This window comes from Mustela nigripes, chromosome X (assembly GCF_022355385.1).
Source record: "Mustela nigripes isolate SB6536 chromosome X, MUSNIG.SB6536, whole genome shotgun sequence".
Taxonomy (NCBI): Eukaryota; Metazoa; Chordata; class Mammalia; order Carnivora; family Mustelidae; genus Mustela; species Mustela nigripes.
In genome coordinates this window covers 88,202,401-88,216,992 of record NC_081575.1, presented here as the reverse complement: position 1 = coordinate 88,216,992, position 14,592 = coordinate 88,202,401, and the positions used below count along the sequence as shown (strand labels likewise).

General features: G+C 38.2%; 1 protein-coding gene across 2 annotated transcripts in view; it reads left to right on the top strand.

Moving 5' to 3' along the window:
• USP9X (ubiquitin specific peptidase 9 X-linked) overlaps positions 1–14,592 on the top strand; it is a 162,332-nt gene that overhangs the window by 132,786 nt on the left and 14,954 nt on the right. For both annotated transcript variants that reach the window (XM_059385039.1, XM_059385040.1), the window contains exons 31-35: positions 1,608–1,828; positions 4,524–4,714; positions 9,752–9,925; positions 12,307–12,448; positions 13,611–14,364. In XM_059385039.1, coding sequence (XP_059241022.1) covers positions 1,608–1,828; positions 4,524–4,714; positions 9,752–9,925; positions 12,307–12,448; positions 13,611–14,364 — 1,482 coding nt within the window. The remainder of the gene's footprint in view (positions 1–1,607; positions 1,829–4,523; positions 4,715–9,751; positions 9,926–12,306; positions 12,449–13,610; positions 14,365–14,592) is intronic.

Below are 14,592 nucleotides of genomic sequence, written 5' to 3'. Positions count from 1 at the left end.
GTATGGTATCACACAGATTCTGTGTCCCTTGCCCTTGCAGGAAGCTTGCTTTGAAATTTGGCATGAACCATGCCACTGCTTCCATGGACATGGGTAACCTCTCCCCAGATTCATCCAGTTTTGTTTAGTCTGCCACCAGGAGTCACTGTGTTGTCCTTTGCTTTGTATATGGGAGCACATCTCTTCCCTATATAGGATTGTTTTATCTTAGGCAGTCATCACCTTCAATTTTAAGATGACTTGTGTGCTCTGGTTTTGGAGGACCCTGCTACTAGCCAGCAAAAAGTAGCCTTGGACCACAGCCCTCTAGATAGATTTGCTGTTTCAGAAGTCTTATTCTGCGTATCCCTTTATAGGCTTGAAGATGGCAGAAACAGGCTGCTTGTTCTTGAGTAGAACATGGTAAAAATTTGAAGTACCTAAGAAGCAACATACTAAAAACGTTTCCTGCCCATTTTAGTCTGTGGCTCCCCTTTGATAGCTGTAACTATTAATGTCAGTTTGTGTCTGTCCTTTGAGCATTACTGTATGGAAAATCCACATGCATAGGTTTTTTTGGTACAGTTTTTGTTTTTAACCACAGATTGGCATATGGCTTACACAATGTCTTCACTTTGTTTTCCCCCTAATATATCTGCAGTTGTTCCCTATCGACATATACATCTGCCTAATTCCATTTTTTGGCTATATACTTTTTAAATTGAGTATACTATAATTTATTTAACCAGTCCCATAGACAGTGATAATATTTTACACTCTTTCCTGGTTTATACTACCAGGTAGAGGGAGACATACAGTGATTTACAGTTCTAAAGGACTTCTCGAATCCACTATTTCATCAGCTCCTCAAAAAAACATTGCAGTTATAGGCAAAGCAGGTGTCACTCTTATCACATTTATTACAAAGGAAACGGAAGCTTACCTGAAGGTGAAAAGAGTTGGTAAACAACAGAACCTGGATATGAACCCAGGTGGTCCTAGGATGCTTTAAAACTGAGCAAGCTATATAATATATCGGTGTATTTATATTAATATTACATAGCAGAATGAATTTGAAGACACTTTAAAAAACCTACAAAAGTCAAAAAAAATTAAAGTTCATAATGACGAAACAGTAAAACTAAAAGTACAAGGAGCACATAGAGGGGTGTCTAGGTGGCTCAGTGGGTTAAGTGTCTGCTCAGGTCAGAATCCCAGAGTCCCAGGGTTGAGTCCTCCATCAGGCTCCCTACTTCTCACTCCTCAACACCACCCCCACCCCCCGACTTGTGCTCACTCGCTTGCTCTCTAATAAAATCTTTAAAGAGTAAAAATTTAAAAAATAATTTGAGCGCATAGAAATTAGCAAAGAGATTGCTTCTGACATTTCCATAGAAGCAGTGCTAGGTAAGACACCGGGTTTCAAATGGTGGGGTAAGAAACCCTATAGTGGTACAAGTTGCTGCATCCCTTCAGTTTGTTGAGGGGGAAACTTGTACTCAATGTACTGCTTCATCTGGCTGGGAAAGTAGTGGAATTGTTGGTAATGTTCACTTACCAGCTTACTAGAGCTAAAAGTGGACAAAATGGTTGTGTTTGTACTACAAGAACCTTTTCCCTTCTCTCAGCTTGTGAAGCACTTACAGAGTGGGAATATCTGCCACCTGTTGGACCCCGCCCACCTAAAGGATTTGTGGGGCTGAAAAATGCTGGTGCTACTTGCTACATGAATTCTGTGATTCAGCAACTCTACATGATTCCCTCCATCAGGAACGGTATTCTTGCAATTGAAGGCACAGGTAGTGATGTAGATGATGATATGTCTGGGGATGAGAAGCAGGACAATGAGGTAAATTTTACTTAGCATTTCTGTTTTCTGTTTAAAATTCTGCTACCAGATACTATCATTCTCTTACCGAGTCTTATACTTTTGTTGGATTTGTTGGTACATATTTGAAAATAAAGCTGGAGTCTCTCAGCGTGGACTGCTATGTCTTGACATAATCTGGTGCTCACTAGCTGCCAGACTTTACACTGCAGTTCATTTTCATAACAAAACTATATAAGTTTTAAAGCAGCAGTTCACATACTCAGTTTTTTTTGTGTTAAGTGTTTAATATTTTTAGTTTGCATAATCATAAGGATCTTCATTTTTATAACAACTTAAATTATATTTTCACTTTTCTACCTGATATTTTTAAATATATCTCCATTAATTTATGCTAAGTTGTACTCTGTGCCAGTTTCATTATCTGTGCTTGCTTTTAGGTTACTTTTACATTTGCCTCAGATCATAGCTCTTCTTGCTTAAGCAACAAACCTCTCTCTACCTCAGATGTCATGTAGTCTTTTGACAAAATTTAGGCTCCTTACTGAGTATGCATTGCGCAGTAAAGCTATGGAAAAGTTTGGTTGTAGTGGTGGACCAGATTTGACATAACTATGGCACAGCTCTTTCAAGAAGAGAATATTGGCAAGACTTAGTCGTGATCATATTTATATCCATCCTGTATTTCTTTGTTTTTATTTTATCTTTCCTGTTCATGGTGTTGGTGAGAACTGCAGAGAGAAGCCAGAATGTGTTCTAATTGTAAATGTCTTTGGTGGTTCTTTCCTCCTTCCCTCTCTTCAGTCACCACAGCGATTTGCTCTGAGGTAGTTTAATACTTAGAGGGCTTCTGAAACATACCTGTCCCAGTTCTTCCCCAGATCCACTGAGCCACATCATCGCAGGGGTTAGGGTCTAAGCATTGTTTACCTTTTTAAGAAGCTTCAGAGCAGGGATACTTTGCGCCTATACCTGGTTAAGAATCCCTCTTCAGAGTGGAAATTGAAATTCTAGTCCTATAGCCCATCACATCTCTGGGATGTTGAGGGTAAGCACAAGGAGAGATAGCTAATTGTACTCTAAGTAAACAAGGCAGATCAAATATGATGTAATTTCAAGTAAGGTGTCCCATCTTCGCTTTCATGGTACCTTCTGCTCTGTGTTGTCTTGGCACGCCACTGCACTTGTGGGGTTTTGTTGGTTGTTTGCTTTTGCCTGTGTTCTTGGTTTTCATCCCTGGACAAAGTTTCTCATGGACAGGGACTAGATATTCTCTGTTTCTGTATCAAAGGCCCCTGGTACCACAGTTCTCTTTCCATCTCTCTGAACTTAACTCTTCTAGGTACCTCATATAAGTGGAATCATCCCATATTTGCCTTTCTGTGACTGGCTTATTTCACTCAACATAATATCCGCGGTTTAGCCATGTTGTAGCATATGTCCAAATTTTCGTCCTTTTTAAGGCTGAGTAATATTCCACTGTGTGAACAGACCATGTTTTGTTTATTGATCATCAGTGGGCACTTGGGTGGCTGCCACATTTTGGCGATTGTGGATAGTACTCCTATGAAGGTGGGTGTACAAACCTCTCTTCAAGACCTTTCTTTCATTTCTTCTGGGCATATATCCAGAAATGGAATTGCTGGATCATACAGTTTTTAATTTTTAAGGTACTGATCCACAGTGATTTCACTGTTTCACATTTCTACCAATAGTGTGCCAGGGGTTCCAGTTTCCATTTTCATGAGGTCCAGTATGTCTCATTTTTCTTTTGTTAGCTGTGCCTTTGCTCTCCTAGCCAACAAATTACCACCTAATTCAATGTTGTGACATTTCTACCCTATGTTCTCTTCTAAGAATGTCATAATTTTACCTCTTGCTGTCAGGTCTTTGGTCAGTATTGAGTTAATTTTTTTATATGGTGTTAGGGAGGAGTCCAACTTTATTCTTTTGCATGAGGATATCTAGTTTTTCCAGCATCATCTTTTGAAGAGTACTATTAATATGCATATTTTATTGACTATTCACCTCCTAATCCTCCCCACAGCCACACATCCCCATGAGGAAACACTGAAGCTTAGAAACATGAAGGTTAAGCCTGGGTGGCTCAGTCAGCTCTGAGGTAGTTGAATGCTTACAGGGCTTCTGAAACCTTAAAAAGGTTAAGCATCTGCCTTTGGCTCAGATCACCATCCCAGGGTCCTGGATCTAGTCCCGCTTCAGGCTCCATGCTCAGCCGGGAGTCTGCTTCTCCTCCTGCTTGTGCGTGTGCGTGCTTTCTCTCTAGCTCACTCTCTCTCTGGTTGAAATAAATAAGTAAATCTTTAAAAAAAAAAAAAAAAAGAAAGGAAGAAAGAAAGAAAAAAAGAAGACATAAAGGTAGCTGACCTGCTCAAGGTTAGCCAGCTTCTCAGTGGCAGCACCTGTCCTGGGGTCCAGTTCAGTCTGTGTTAAATACCTCAACTCTACTATGTTGCCCTAATTACCTACCTTTCTAGTATACAGGCAGGGTTATTCCTTTATGAAAACTCTTCTATGAAATGGTGGGGATAAACACATTATAAATTAAAATTTATAAATTGGAAGTTAAGTGCTTTGGAAATAAGAAATAGAAGTACAAATGATAAAATCATTTGTTCACTAACTGGCATTTGTCTCAAAATACTTTCTTATACTTTAAAGTTGGATTAACTTACTAATACTTTTTCATATCCAGAGCAATGTTGATCCCAGAGATGATGTATTTGGATATCCTCAACAATTTGAAGACAAACCAGCATTAAGTAAAACAGAAGATAGGAAGGAGTATAATATCGGTGTCCTAAGACACCTTCAAGTCATCTTTGGTCATTTAGCTGCTTCTCGTCTACAGTACTATGTGCCCAGAGGATTTTGGAAACAGTTCAGGTAATTTGGGAATAGACGTTAATAGGGATACTGCTTAAACCTTTACAAACATCACTGTACACAATAAAACATATTGGAGGGCATCTTTATGTTTAATATTTAAACAGCAGTACAAAAAAAAAATAAAAACAGTAGTACAGTTGACCCTGAAGAACATGGGTTTGAATTACTGGAGTCCACTTATACACGGAATTTCTTTATCCCCCCGATGAATACAATAAAGTACTTTAAATGGATTTTTTCCCCCTGTGGTTTCTTAATAACATTTCCTTTTCCCCAGCTTACTGTATTGTGAGGATACAGAATACAATACATAACACATACAAAATATGTGTTACTTGCTTGTTTATTTTTATAGGTAAAACCTGCAGCCAACAGTAGGCTCCTAGTTAAGTCTTGGAGCGTCAGAAATTATAGGTTTTCTACCGCATGGGGGTCAGCATCCCTCATTATTCAGGAGTCTGCTGTAATAATCAAACTTTACTTTTTAGTGTTTTACTCTGTCTTCAGAGTCAGAGGTAGAAAGTGTAATTTGGAGAGGCATTATTCTTTAGTTTCTTAAGATGTTAATTTTTTGTTTGGGGGGCATCTCGGTGGTTCAGTCAATTAAACATCTGCCTTCAGCTCAGGTCACAATCCTGGGGTCCTGGGATCCAGCCCTACATTGGGCTCCCTGCTCCGAGGGGAGTCTACTTCTCCCTCTCCCACTCCCATTCCCCCTGCTTGTGCTCTCTCACTGCCTGTCAAATAAATTCTAAAAAACTTTTTAAAAAATAATTTTTATTTTGAAAATTTCTCAAATTTAGAGAAGTAGGGAGAACCATCTATATTCATCCCCCAGCCTCAGCAGTTGTTGACTCGTGCCCAGTCTTTTTTAATCTACATTCCCATATACTTTCCAGTTGCTTTGAATCAAATCTCACACACTGTCATCTATAAATATTGTAGTGTGTATCTTTGGTGCCTTTTTTTTTTAAAACCTAACCATGGTACTATTACAGTGTCTTTTAAAAATCCTTAATATCCATGGGGCACCTGGGTGGCTAAGTGGGTTAAGTCTGCCTTTGGCTCGGGTCATGATCCCAGGGTCTTGGGATCAAGCCCCAGGTTGGGCTCTGCTCCGCGGAGAGCCTGCTTCCCACCCGCCGCCCGCCGCCTGCCTCTCTGCCTGCTTGTGATTGCTATCTGTCAAATAAATAATTTTTTTAAAAAAATTCTTAATATCCTTATTAGTGTTCATATTTACTCAGTTTTCTCACAGTTGATTTTTACTATGTATTTTTTTGAAACTGGGATCCAAATGAAGTCCATATACCTCAAATGTTGCTATGACTCTCCTTGTAGTCTCATCATTTTTCTTGATGGGGCCTACCATTAAAAACATCCTTGCTGTTTTTTGGGGGAAAGTAGGTAGTTTACAATGTAAAGTTTCCAACCATCTGGATTTTATTGATAGAATCCCTGTGGTATTTTTGTATTTTCTGTTTTCCTCAGTCTGCTATATTTCCTATAAATAAGGAGTGAGATCTAGAGACTTGGTGAGATCGAGGTGTTTTTCTTTTCTTTTTTTTGAAATGATAGGCAAAGCTACTTTATAGACGGTAATGTTTACATCAGTGGGGAGAAGTATGTGATGATGTCTGTATCCCATGATCACAGCCATTGATCATCACTGGCTAGAGTATTTCATCAGGATTACAGAATGGTGGTAGTCTCATTTTTTTTCTCCTTAAATCATTCTTGCATTTACTAGCCAGAATAGATTTTACGTACAACAACTTTGCTACCCTAATATATAATTTTCTAGGAAAGATGGAATAAATAACCTTTTTTTTTTTAAATTTTTTTTTTTTTAAAGATTCATTTATTTGACAGAGAGGGACACAGCAAGAGGAACACAAGCAGGGGGAGTGGGAGAGGGAGAAGCAGACTTCCCGTTGAGCAGGGAGCTCGATGTGGGGCTCCATCTCAGGACCCCAGGATCATGACCTGAGCTGAAGGCAGATGCTTAACGACTGAGCCACCCAGGCGCCCCTCTTTCTTTTTTAAATCATTGTCTGTTACGTGTCGTGCACTAAATACCACAGTACAACCACTTAACTCTTTTTACTGTGTATGAAAATGGCTCTAATCCTTCATAGCTGTGGGTTTTTTAATAAAACTCCGGGGAATTTCAAGGCCTCATCCTGTCAGCTGAGTGTCGGGGAAGCAGAGCGTCACCTGACACTGCCACCCGGGGCTGCCTTCCCTGCTTCTGTCAGATCAGCTTTCCTTTTCCCTACAAGGATACTATTTAGATTGCTTTTGAAACCACTGTTTTATAATATAATGGCATTCTTGTGACTCACCATATAAATTCCTCTGATTCCCCTAACTAGGCCCCTGCTTAATCCATACTACTGGCTTGCATGCACCACCCTCCTTCCCAGCTCTGCTTTTACTCTGACATCACCTGACACACCCCTCACTCTCCTCTCTGTTGCAGTTCTTTCTTTCCCTAGTTTGTCACATCTCGGCCATAAGGCTTTTAAAACACTTCTGTTCTTCCTCTTCCAAATTACTCTCATACTTCCTGTGTTTCTAGCTTAAAATTTGTCATTCAGTTATAGTTTTCTCACTTAACGATACATTCGGATTTTTTATTTCAAAATGATTCCTATGCTACTGGAGCTTCTAGTTTATCTAGACTAGCACTTCTGGATGAATCTCACTTTAGACACACAATATACTCCTGATATGTGTGGGTTAGTTGACCACATTCCCTACCACATGCCCAATTTTTTATTTTGAAAAATTTGAAACCAGCGGAAAAGGTGACAAATTAGTCCAGTGTGATTACCTTTTATGTTATACTCTAAAAAGTTTTAACAGTTAACATTTTGCCAGTCTTGCTTATATTTATACAGTTGGCCCTTGAACAGTGTGGGGGTTAAGGGCATTGATTCTCCTCACAGTTGAAAATCCATGTCTAACTTTTGGTGTCCTCGAAACCGAGGAGCCTACTACTCTTGACTGGAAGCCTTACCGATAACATAACAGTTAACATTTTGTATGTTATATGTATTATATGCATATATTATATGTAAGAATATGTTCTTAAAATCAGGTAAACTGGAGAAAAGAAAATGTTAAAAATCTTAAGAAGGGCACCTGGGTGGCTCAGTCGTTAAGTATCTGCCTTCAGCTCAGGTCATGATCCCAGTGTCCTGGAATCAAGTCCCGTCTTGGTCTCCCTGCTTGTGTTCCCGCTCTTGCTGTCTCTCTCTCTGTCTTTCTCTGTCAAATAAATAAAGATCTTGGAAAAAAAATAAAAATCATAAGAGAAAATCCATTTATGGTACTGTACTGTATGGCGGGAATATCCATGTGTAAGTGGATCCACATAGTTCAAACCTGTGTTCAAGTGTCAACTGTACTTGAGTTTTGATTCTTCTGAACCAGTTGATTGTAAGTTGTAAACATGATATTTTACCCCCACACACCTACATGTGCTTCAGTATGTATCCTCTAAGAATAAAGACACTTTCTGCTTACATATAATACCATTATCACACTCAATGAAATTTAATGGTGATTTAATAATGCCTAATATGGGGATACCTGGCTGTCTCAGAGAGCATGCAATTCTTGATTTCAGGGTCCTGAGTTTGAGCCCCCACATTGGGTATGGAGATTACTTGAAAAGGAGTGGAAAATAAATATTTGAATATTTTTTAAAAATAATAATGTCTAATACTCATCAGTGTATATTCTGATTTCCCAAAGATATTCTTTGTGACTTTTTTTTCCTATCCCAGACTGGTATCCTGAAAGGAATGAAAATAATTTGGTTGTTACCTCTTTAGTTTTCTTTAAAATAATCTCCCTAACTTGTCATAACTTATATGGCACCGAAATTTTTTAAGAGCCTAGATTGGTTTCCTTGAAGAACGTCTCTCATTTTGATTTGTGTGGTTATTTCCTCATGATAAGATTCAAGTTAAATGTTTTTGGCAAGAAAGCCCACAGTAGGTGGTGTTAATGTGCTTCTCATTGCATTGCGTTGGGAAAATACACCGTATCAGTTCGTCTGATATTGGTGATATTAACTTGGTGTCTTACAGATCTGTTCATCTTTTCTCTTTTGTAATTAATGGTTGACTCCATGTTTGAAAGTATGGGGAATCAACCATAATTTGAAAATTAATAGAATGGATTGGTGTCATTTCCAGTAACGAACCAAGTTGGTTTTAACAAACAAGAACATGTGTTTTTTTTTAAACTCACTGTATCAAGTTATGTTTAAAATATAATCGGAGGAGCACCTGGATGGCTCAGTCCGTTAAGTGTCTGACTCTTGTTGATCTCAGCTCAGGTCTTGATCCCGGGGTCATGAGTTGAAACCCCACATTGGTCCCCTCCCCCGTTTATGGAGCCTACTTTAAAAAAAAAAAAAAGCTAAAAAATATTACATGATTGGAATGAGATTTCCTACATAGAAAAAGTGTTTTAAAAATTGATGTATGTTACTGTAAATACAAAATTAGATGTCACTGATAGTTTCCAGGAGTGCCTAGGATTTTAGTGGTCAGTCCTCATTTTTGTGGTATACACAATTGAAAGTTTATCTAACTTAAGTCCTCAGATTACTCAAAAGAGATCAACTCTAAAACAAGTCATAGCTTTTTCCTTTCACTTGGAAAAAGCGATTTAATTAAGAGTAAATAAATCATTGCACTGTATCTGTAACCTGAAATTTAAGCAACACGAAACAAAAAGTGATTATAAAATTTACATAAGAGTAAGATTCACTATATAAAGCAGCCGCAGGTGCTGGAGCCATAGAAACCATCAACCACACCAGCAGTTTCATAGTTACTCATGGCACGGAGCTCCACTTGCACTATGAGCCTCACTGTGTCTCTCACCGCGCTCTACACATAAAGAGCATTTGCTTTTTTCCTACTAAAAACAAAAAACTGTTTATATATTGTCATTTATGGTTGTATTGCTTTATTTTCTGAGAAAATACTGTATTTTTTCCCATTCATTTTTTAGGCTTTGGGGTGAGCCTGTTAATCTGCGTGAACAGCATGATGCTTTAGAATTTTTTAATTCACTGGTGGATAGTTTAGATGAAGCTTTGAAAGCCTTGGGACATCCAGCTATGCTAAGTAAAGTCTTAGGAGGGTCCTTTGCTGATCAGAAGATTTGCCAGGGCTGCCCACATAGGTAAGTGCTGATGATATATTTAAAGTTGTACTGTTTATTTACTAAAAAAAATAAAGTATTTATTAGTAGTTAATGTGTACTAAAGTGGAGTATGCCACCAATTTAACTATATGCCTGAGACTGGATGAATTATACACTTTGTACCTTACTGTTGTAGATTTGGGTTTTGTGTATGGTGGTAGTGGTGATGGTTGGTGGTGTTTTCATGGAGGTTTTTGTTTTCTGGTTTGGGGGGGTTGATTTGGTCACATAACCTTTGGCTCCTTCTCTTTTATGTATGATCATTACTGGGGAAATGAAATGGCATTTTGCATATCAATAGCTTATAGGTGTTACTCATAAATTTGCCCTTAATCCTAGAGCTAAAGTAATTAAAATACTAAAAATACATTAAGCTTAGAAGATGATAGACATGGAGTACAATTTCCTTATATAGGAGAAATACTAATTTTTTAAATAGCATTGTCATTATCCTTAAAGTGTGTTTTCAACACAAAACATAGCAAGAGTTGACTGAACAAACTGTTTTTTACTTAAAAGAGAAACTGTTTGACATTGAAAATAGTTAAGTGACTATTAAATTTCACTACTAGTAGTAGATACACGTTTATGCCTAGTACATGGAAGTTTTACTTTGGAACTTCTCTTGCATGTTACTAATGACTGATGGTTTGAAATCACTTTTCGCCAAAATATCACAATACAATGCTATTTTCTATAAGCCCAAACAGCATTACATAGTCATGAGGTATGTGGCTGGTGGGAGTGCTTCATTTTTGATCAAAGGGAAATGATTGACAAGAGAGGTAATGCTATATAAATGAGAAATTACCGTGAGGTTAAACCATTCATTCAGAACAAGACCATGAAATCATTCATGTAGCCTGTACAGTAACTTTTGGTTGTTTTAAAAGACCTTTTGCATTAGGTGGACAACTAAACTGTCATTTTAACCTTTTGATTTTAATCACTGATAAAATAAGCCAACTTTTTGGTCATTTATTCTAATCAGTCCTTCTTGGTTTGTTTTAGACAATTTTCAAAGTCATTTGGAAATTACTGCTTTTCTTTGCTAATAAGTGACAGTGTCCAGAGAGCATGATTATAATTAAGATCCCAGAAGTTCAAATACTTTCTCCACAACTAAACGAGGCCTGTTTACATTACATGCCAGAAGGTTACATAAAGAGTCCCAAGTCTGTCTGTTCTACAGGATTATTTGCTAGATCAGGAGTTCACAAACAGTGCACCACAGGTCAAATCCAGCCACAGCCACACATCAGTTATTTTTAAAAAAGTGTTACTGAAACATACTCTGGCTGCTTTCCCTATAACAGCAGAGTCATAGAGACGTCATGGCCCACATAAAAGCTTGCAATAAGTACTGTCTGGCTTTTTTATAGAAAAAATTTGCTGGCTTGCTCTCATCTTCGAATGTCCTTTTTTTTTTTTTTTAAGCAAAGCCATAAGTTCTGACTTCTTTTTTCTCTTTTATGGGTTGTTCCCAGATCATAGTAGCAATAGTCTTAATACCTATTTCATATTCCATTCATGCCACTTAACAAATACCTTTGTATACCTTTTTTTTCCCATAACTAAACTGAAAAGCCCCAAATATGAGGAACTTGTCTTCAGCATTGACTATCCCAGAGTACTTTCACACATGGAAGGCCCTCCGAATGTATTTGTTGAATGAATAAATTTGATGGTTGAAAGTGTATTCCCCACATCCCATGTTCTGAGTTTACGCATGTGTCTCATCAGAAATCTGAAATTTCCCTTGGTAGAAAATTGCCACAAGGTGGGATTCTGGCTCCTACTCAGATTGGTTATCTCCTGTTGACTGGTTGTTCAAACTTGTGCTATACTGAGGTTTCCATTACAGAAAAGAATAACCATTTTAAAATTCAGCCCATTAATAGTTTAAAATACTGTTTTCAGAAGTTGATGAATTCATGCTTTGGCCTTGGCATGAATTAGCCTAACTAGATGACAATGGAAGCAGCACAGTTAGATGGTACAGAGCTTAAGCCATGAAGCAGCAAAGACCTTGCTTCAAAACGTGATTTTGCCTAGTAATCTTGACCAAATTAACTTTTCCAAGTCCCAGGTCCCTCATCTCTGAAGTGGAGGTGGTGTTAGTTCTCTAGCAGGTTTGTCATGAAGACAGAGAAACTGGTGTATATATGGGCATAAACAACCTAATGTAGTGCCCAGCACTAGGTAAGTGGGCCAAATAAATGTGTCAGAGTTTACGAAACATTCTGTTTCGTACAGGTTTCATGTCATCTTATAAATATTGCAGATATAGCTTTCATTAAGTCTGTAAAAATGTTGAGAAAACTAAGAAATCTTTTTTGATGATTTCTTAATATCTTTAGATACGAGTGTGAAGAATCTTTTACGACTTTGAATGTAGACATTAGAAATCACCAAAATCTTCTTGATTCTTTGGAACAATATGTCAAAGGAGATTTATTAGAAGGTGCAAATGCATATCATTGTGAAAAATGCAATAAAAAGGTATGAATTATCCAGGTTTTTAAAGTAACTAGAGTTACATTTAATGGGTTTGAAAGTTCATTGCTTTGGTTTATGTATTTATCTATTTTTATTCCCTACCCTGCTTTGTTACAGTGGTAGCAGAAGGTAGTTAAGGTAACTGGTACAAAGGTTTTTCAGGGCAAGAAAATTGAGAGAAAGTAGTGACAGCAGGGCTAGGGAAACCAGTAGATAAGAGCAAACATCTTAGAAGTCATAATAGTTCACTATCACTTTCTGTTGTTTGAGCTCCACAGTCACTTGCCATCCATGCCCAACCAAACTGCTATTGAACCCCAAAGCTATAGCGCTGACAAAATGTTTTCTCCCGTCATGTTCAGTTGACCAAGAAGTTTACTGAAACCTGCATTACTCGATTTGGTGCCATAAGATTTCTTCTGCCACCGTGTTTTTAAACTAATGGGATCAGGTTTTTAGACCCACTTGAAAAAGTTTTATCTTTGGGCACTTAACAGCTCTTAGGGAGAGACCGTCTACGCAGACAGTAAATAACGTCTGTCTTGCTGGGCTCCCAAATTCTCTCACCTCCAAGTCACCTGTATCGTTTTGACATTCACACACCACCTGAAGAGGTATTAAAGTCTAGAGGCTGAGGTGTGAGCTGTAAAGCTGGACTGCCCTCCCCCCCCACCGCCGCCAGCTCTGAGACTTGAGGCAAGTGACTCAGTCTCTCTGCTGCTCCTGCTCCTCCTCATTACTACTCAGGCAGTACTTAGCATATTACTTGGCACCTAATAGCCCAATAAATATTAGCTGCTATTGTATTTCTTTAGCTTGCTCCAAACAGAGCATACCTTCATTAGCCTAACAGTAAATGTTAAACAAGTAACAGTGGTGAGATAGCAATGACAATACAGAATCCAGGCAGTGAGTAATGTCAGTGTCACTAATATTCACAATTTGTAACAAATGGCATCTGCTTTTTCCATATTGTTAGTTTTAGTTAGCATTTTTTGAAATGCCCACTGTGACAGAATTACCTTGATTATATTCATTGTGGTGTGTTTGTTTACACTTACAACCTCCAGTTAGTCTTCATGAGAATTTAATAATACGGGTTTATAGTTTGTTTTGTGCAATGGATTATAGAAGAACATCTAGTAACTTGCTCTGTTTATTTTAGGTTGATACCGTAAAGCGCTTGCTAATTAAAAAATTACCTCCCGTTCTTGCTATCCAACTGAAAAGATTCGATTATGACTGGGAAAGAGAATGTGCAATCAAATTCAATGATTATTTTGAATTTCCTCGAGAGCTGGACATGGAACCTTACACAGTCGCAGGTGTTGCAAAGCTGGAAGGAGATAATGTAAACCCAGAGAGTCAGTTGATACAGCAGAATGAGCAGTCTGAAAGTGAGACGGCAGGAAGCACGAAATACAGACTCGTGGGCGTGCTGGTACACAGTGGCCAAGCAAGTGGTGGACATTATTATTCTTACATCATTCAAAGGAATGGTGGAGATGGTGAGAGAAATCGCTGGTATAAATTTGACGATGGAGATGTAACAGAGTGTAAAATGGATGACGACGAAGAAATGAAAAACCAGTGTTTTGGCGGAGAGTATATGGGAGAGGTATTTGATCACATGATGAAGCGCATGTCCTACAGGCGCCAGAAAAGGTGGTGGAATGCTTACATTCTTTTTTATGAACGATTGGATACTATAGACCAGGGCGATGAGTTGATAAGATACATATCTGAGCTTGCTATCACCACAAGACCCCATCAGATTATTATGCCATCAGCCATCGAGAGAAGTGTACGGAAGCAGAATGTGCAATTCATGCATAACCGAATGCAGTACAGTTTAGAATATTTTCAGTTCATGAAAAAACTGCTTACGTGTAACGGTGTTTACTTAAATCCTCCACCAGGTAAGTATCAAGAGTTTAGCTTCTTAGTAAAAGCGTTACTCTTAGTTTACTTGCAAGATTTCTTAGAAGCATCAACATATTTGCATTTTTACTTTGGGCTTTTTTTTTTTTTTTTTTTTAAGATTTTATTTATTTACTTGACAGAGATCACAAGTAGGCAGAGAGGGGAGTGGAAAGAAGCGGGTTCCCCGCCGAGCAGAGAACCCGATGCAGGGCTCAATCCAGACC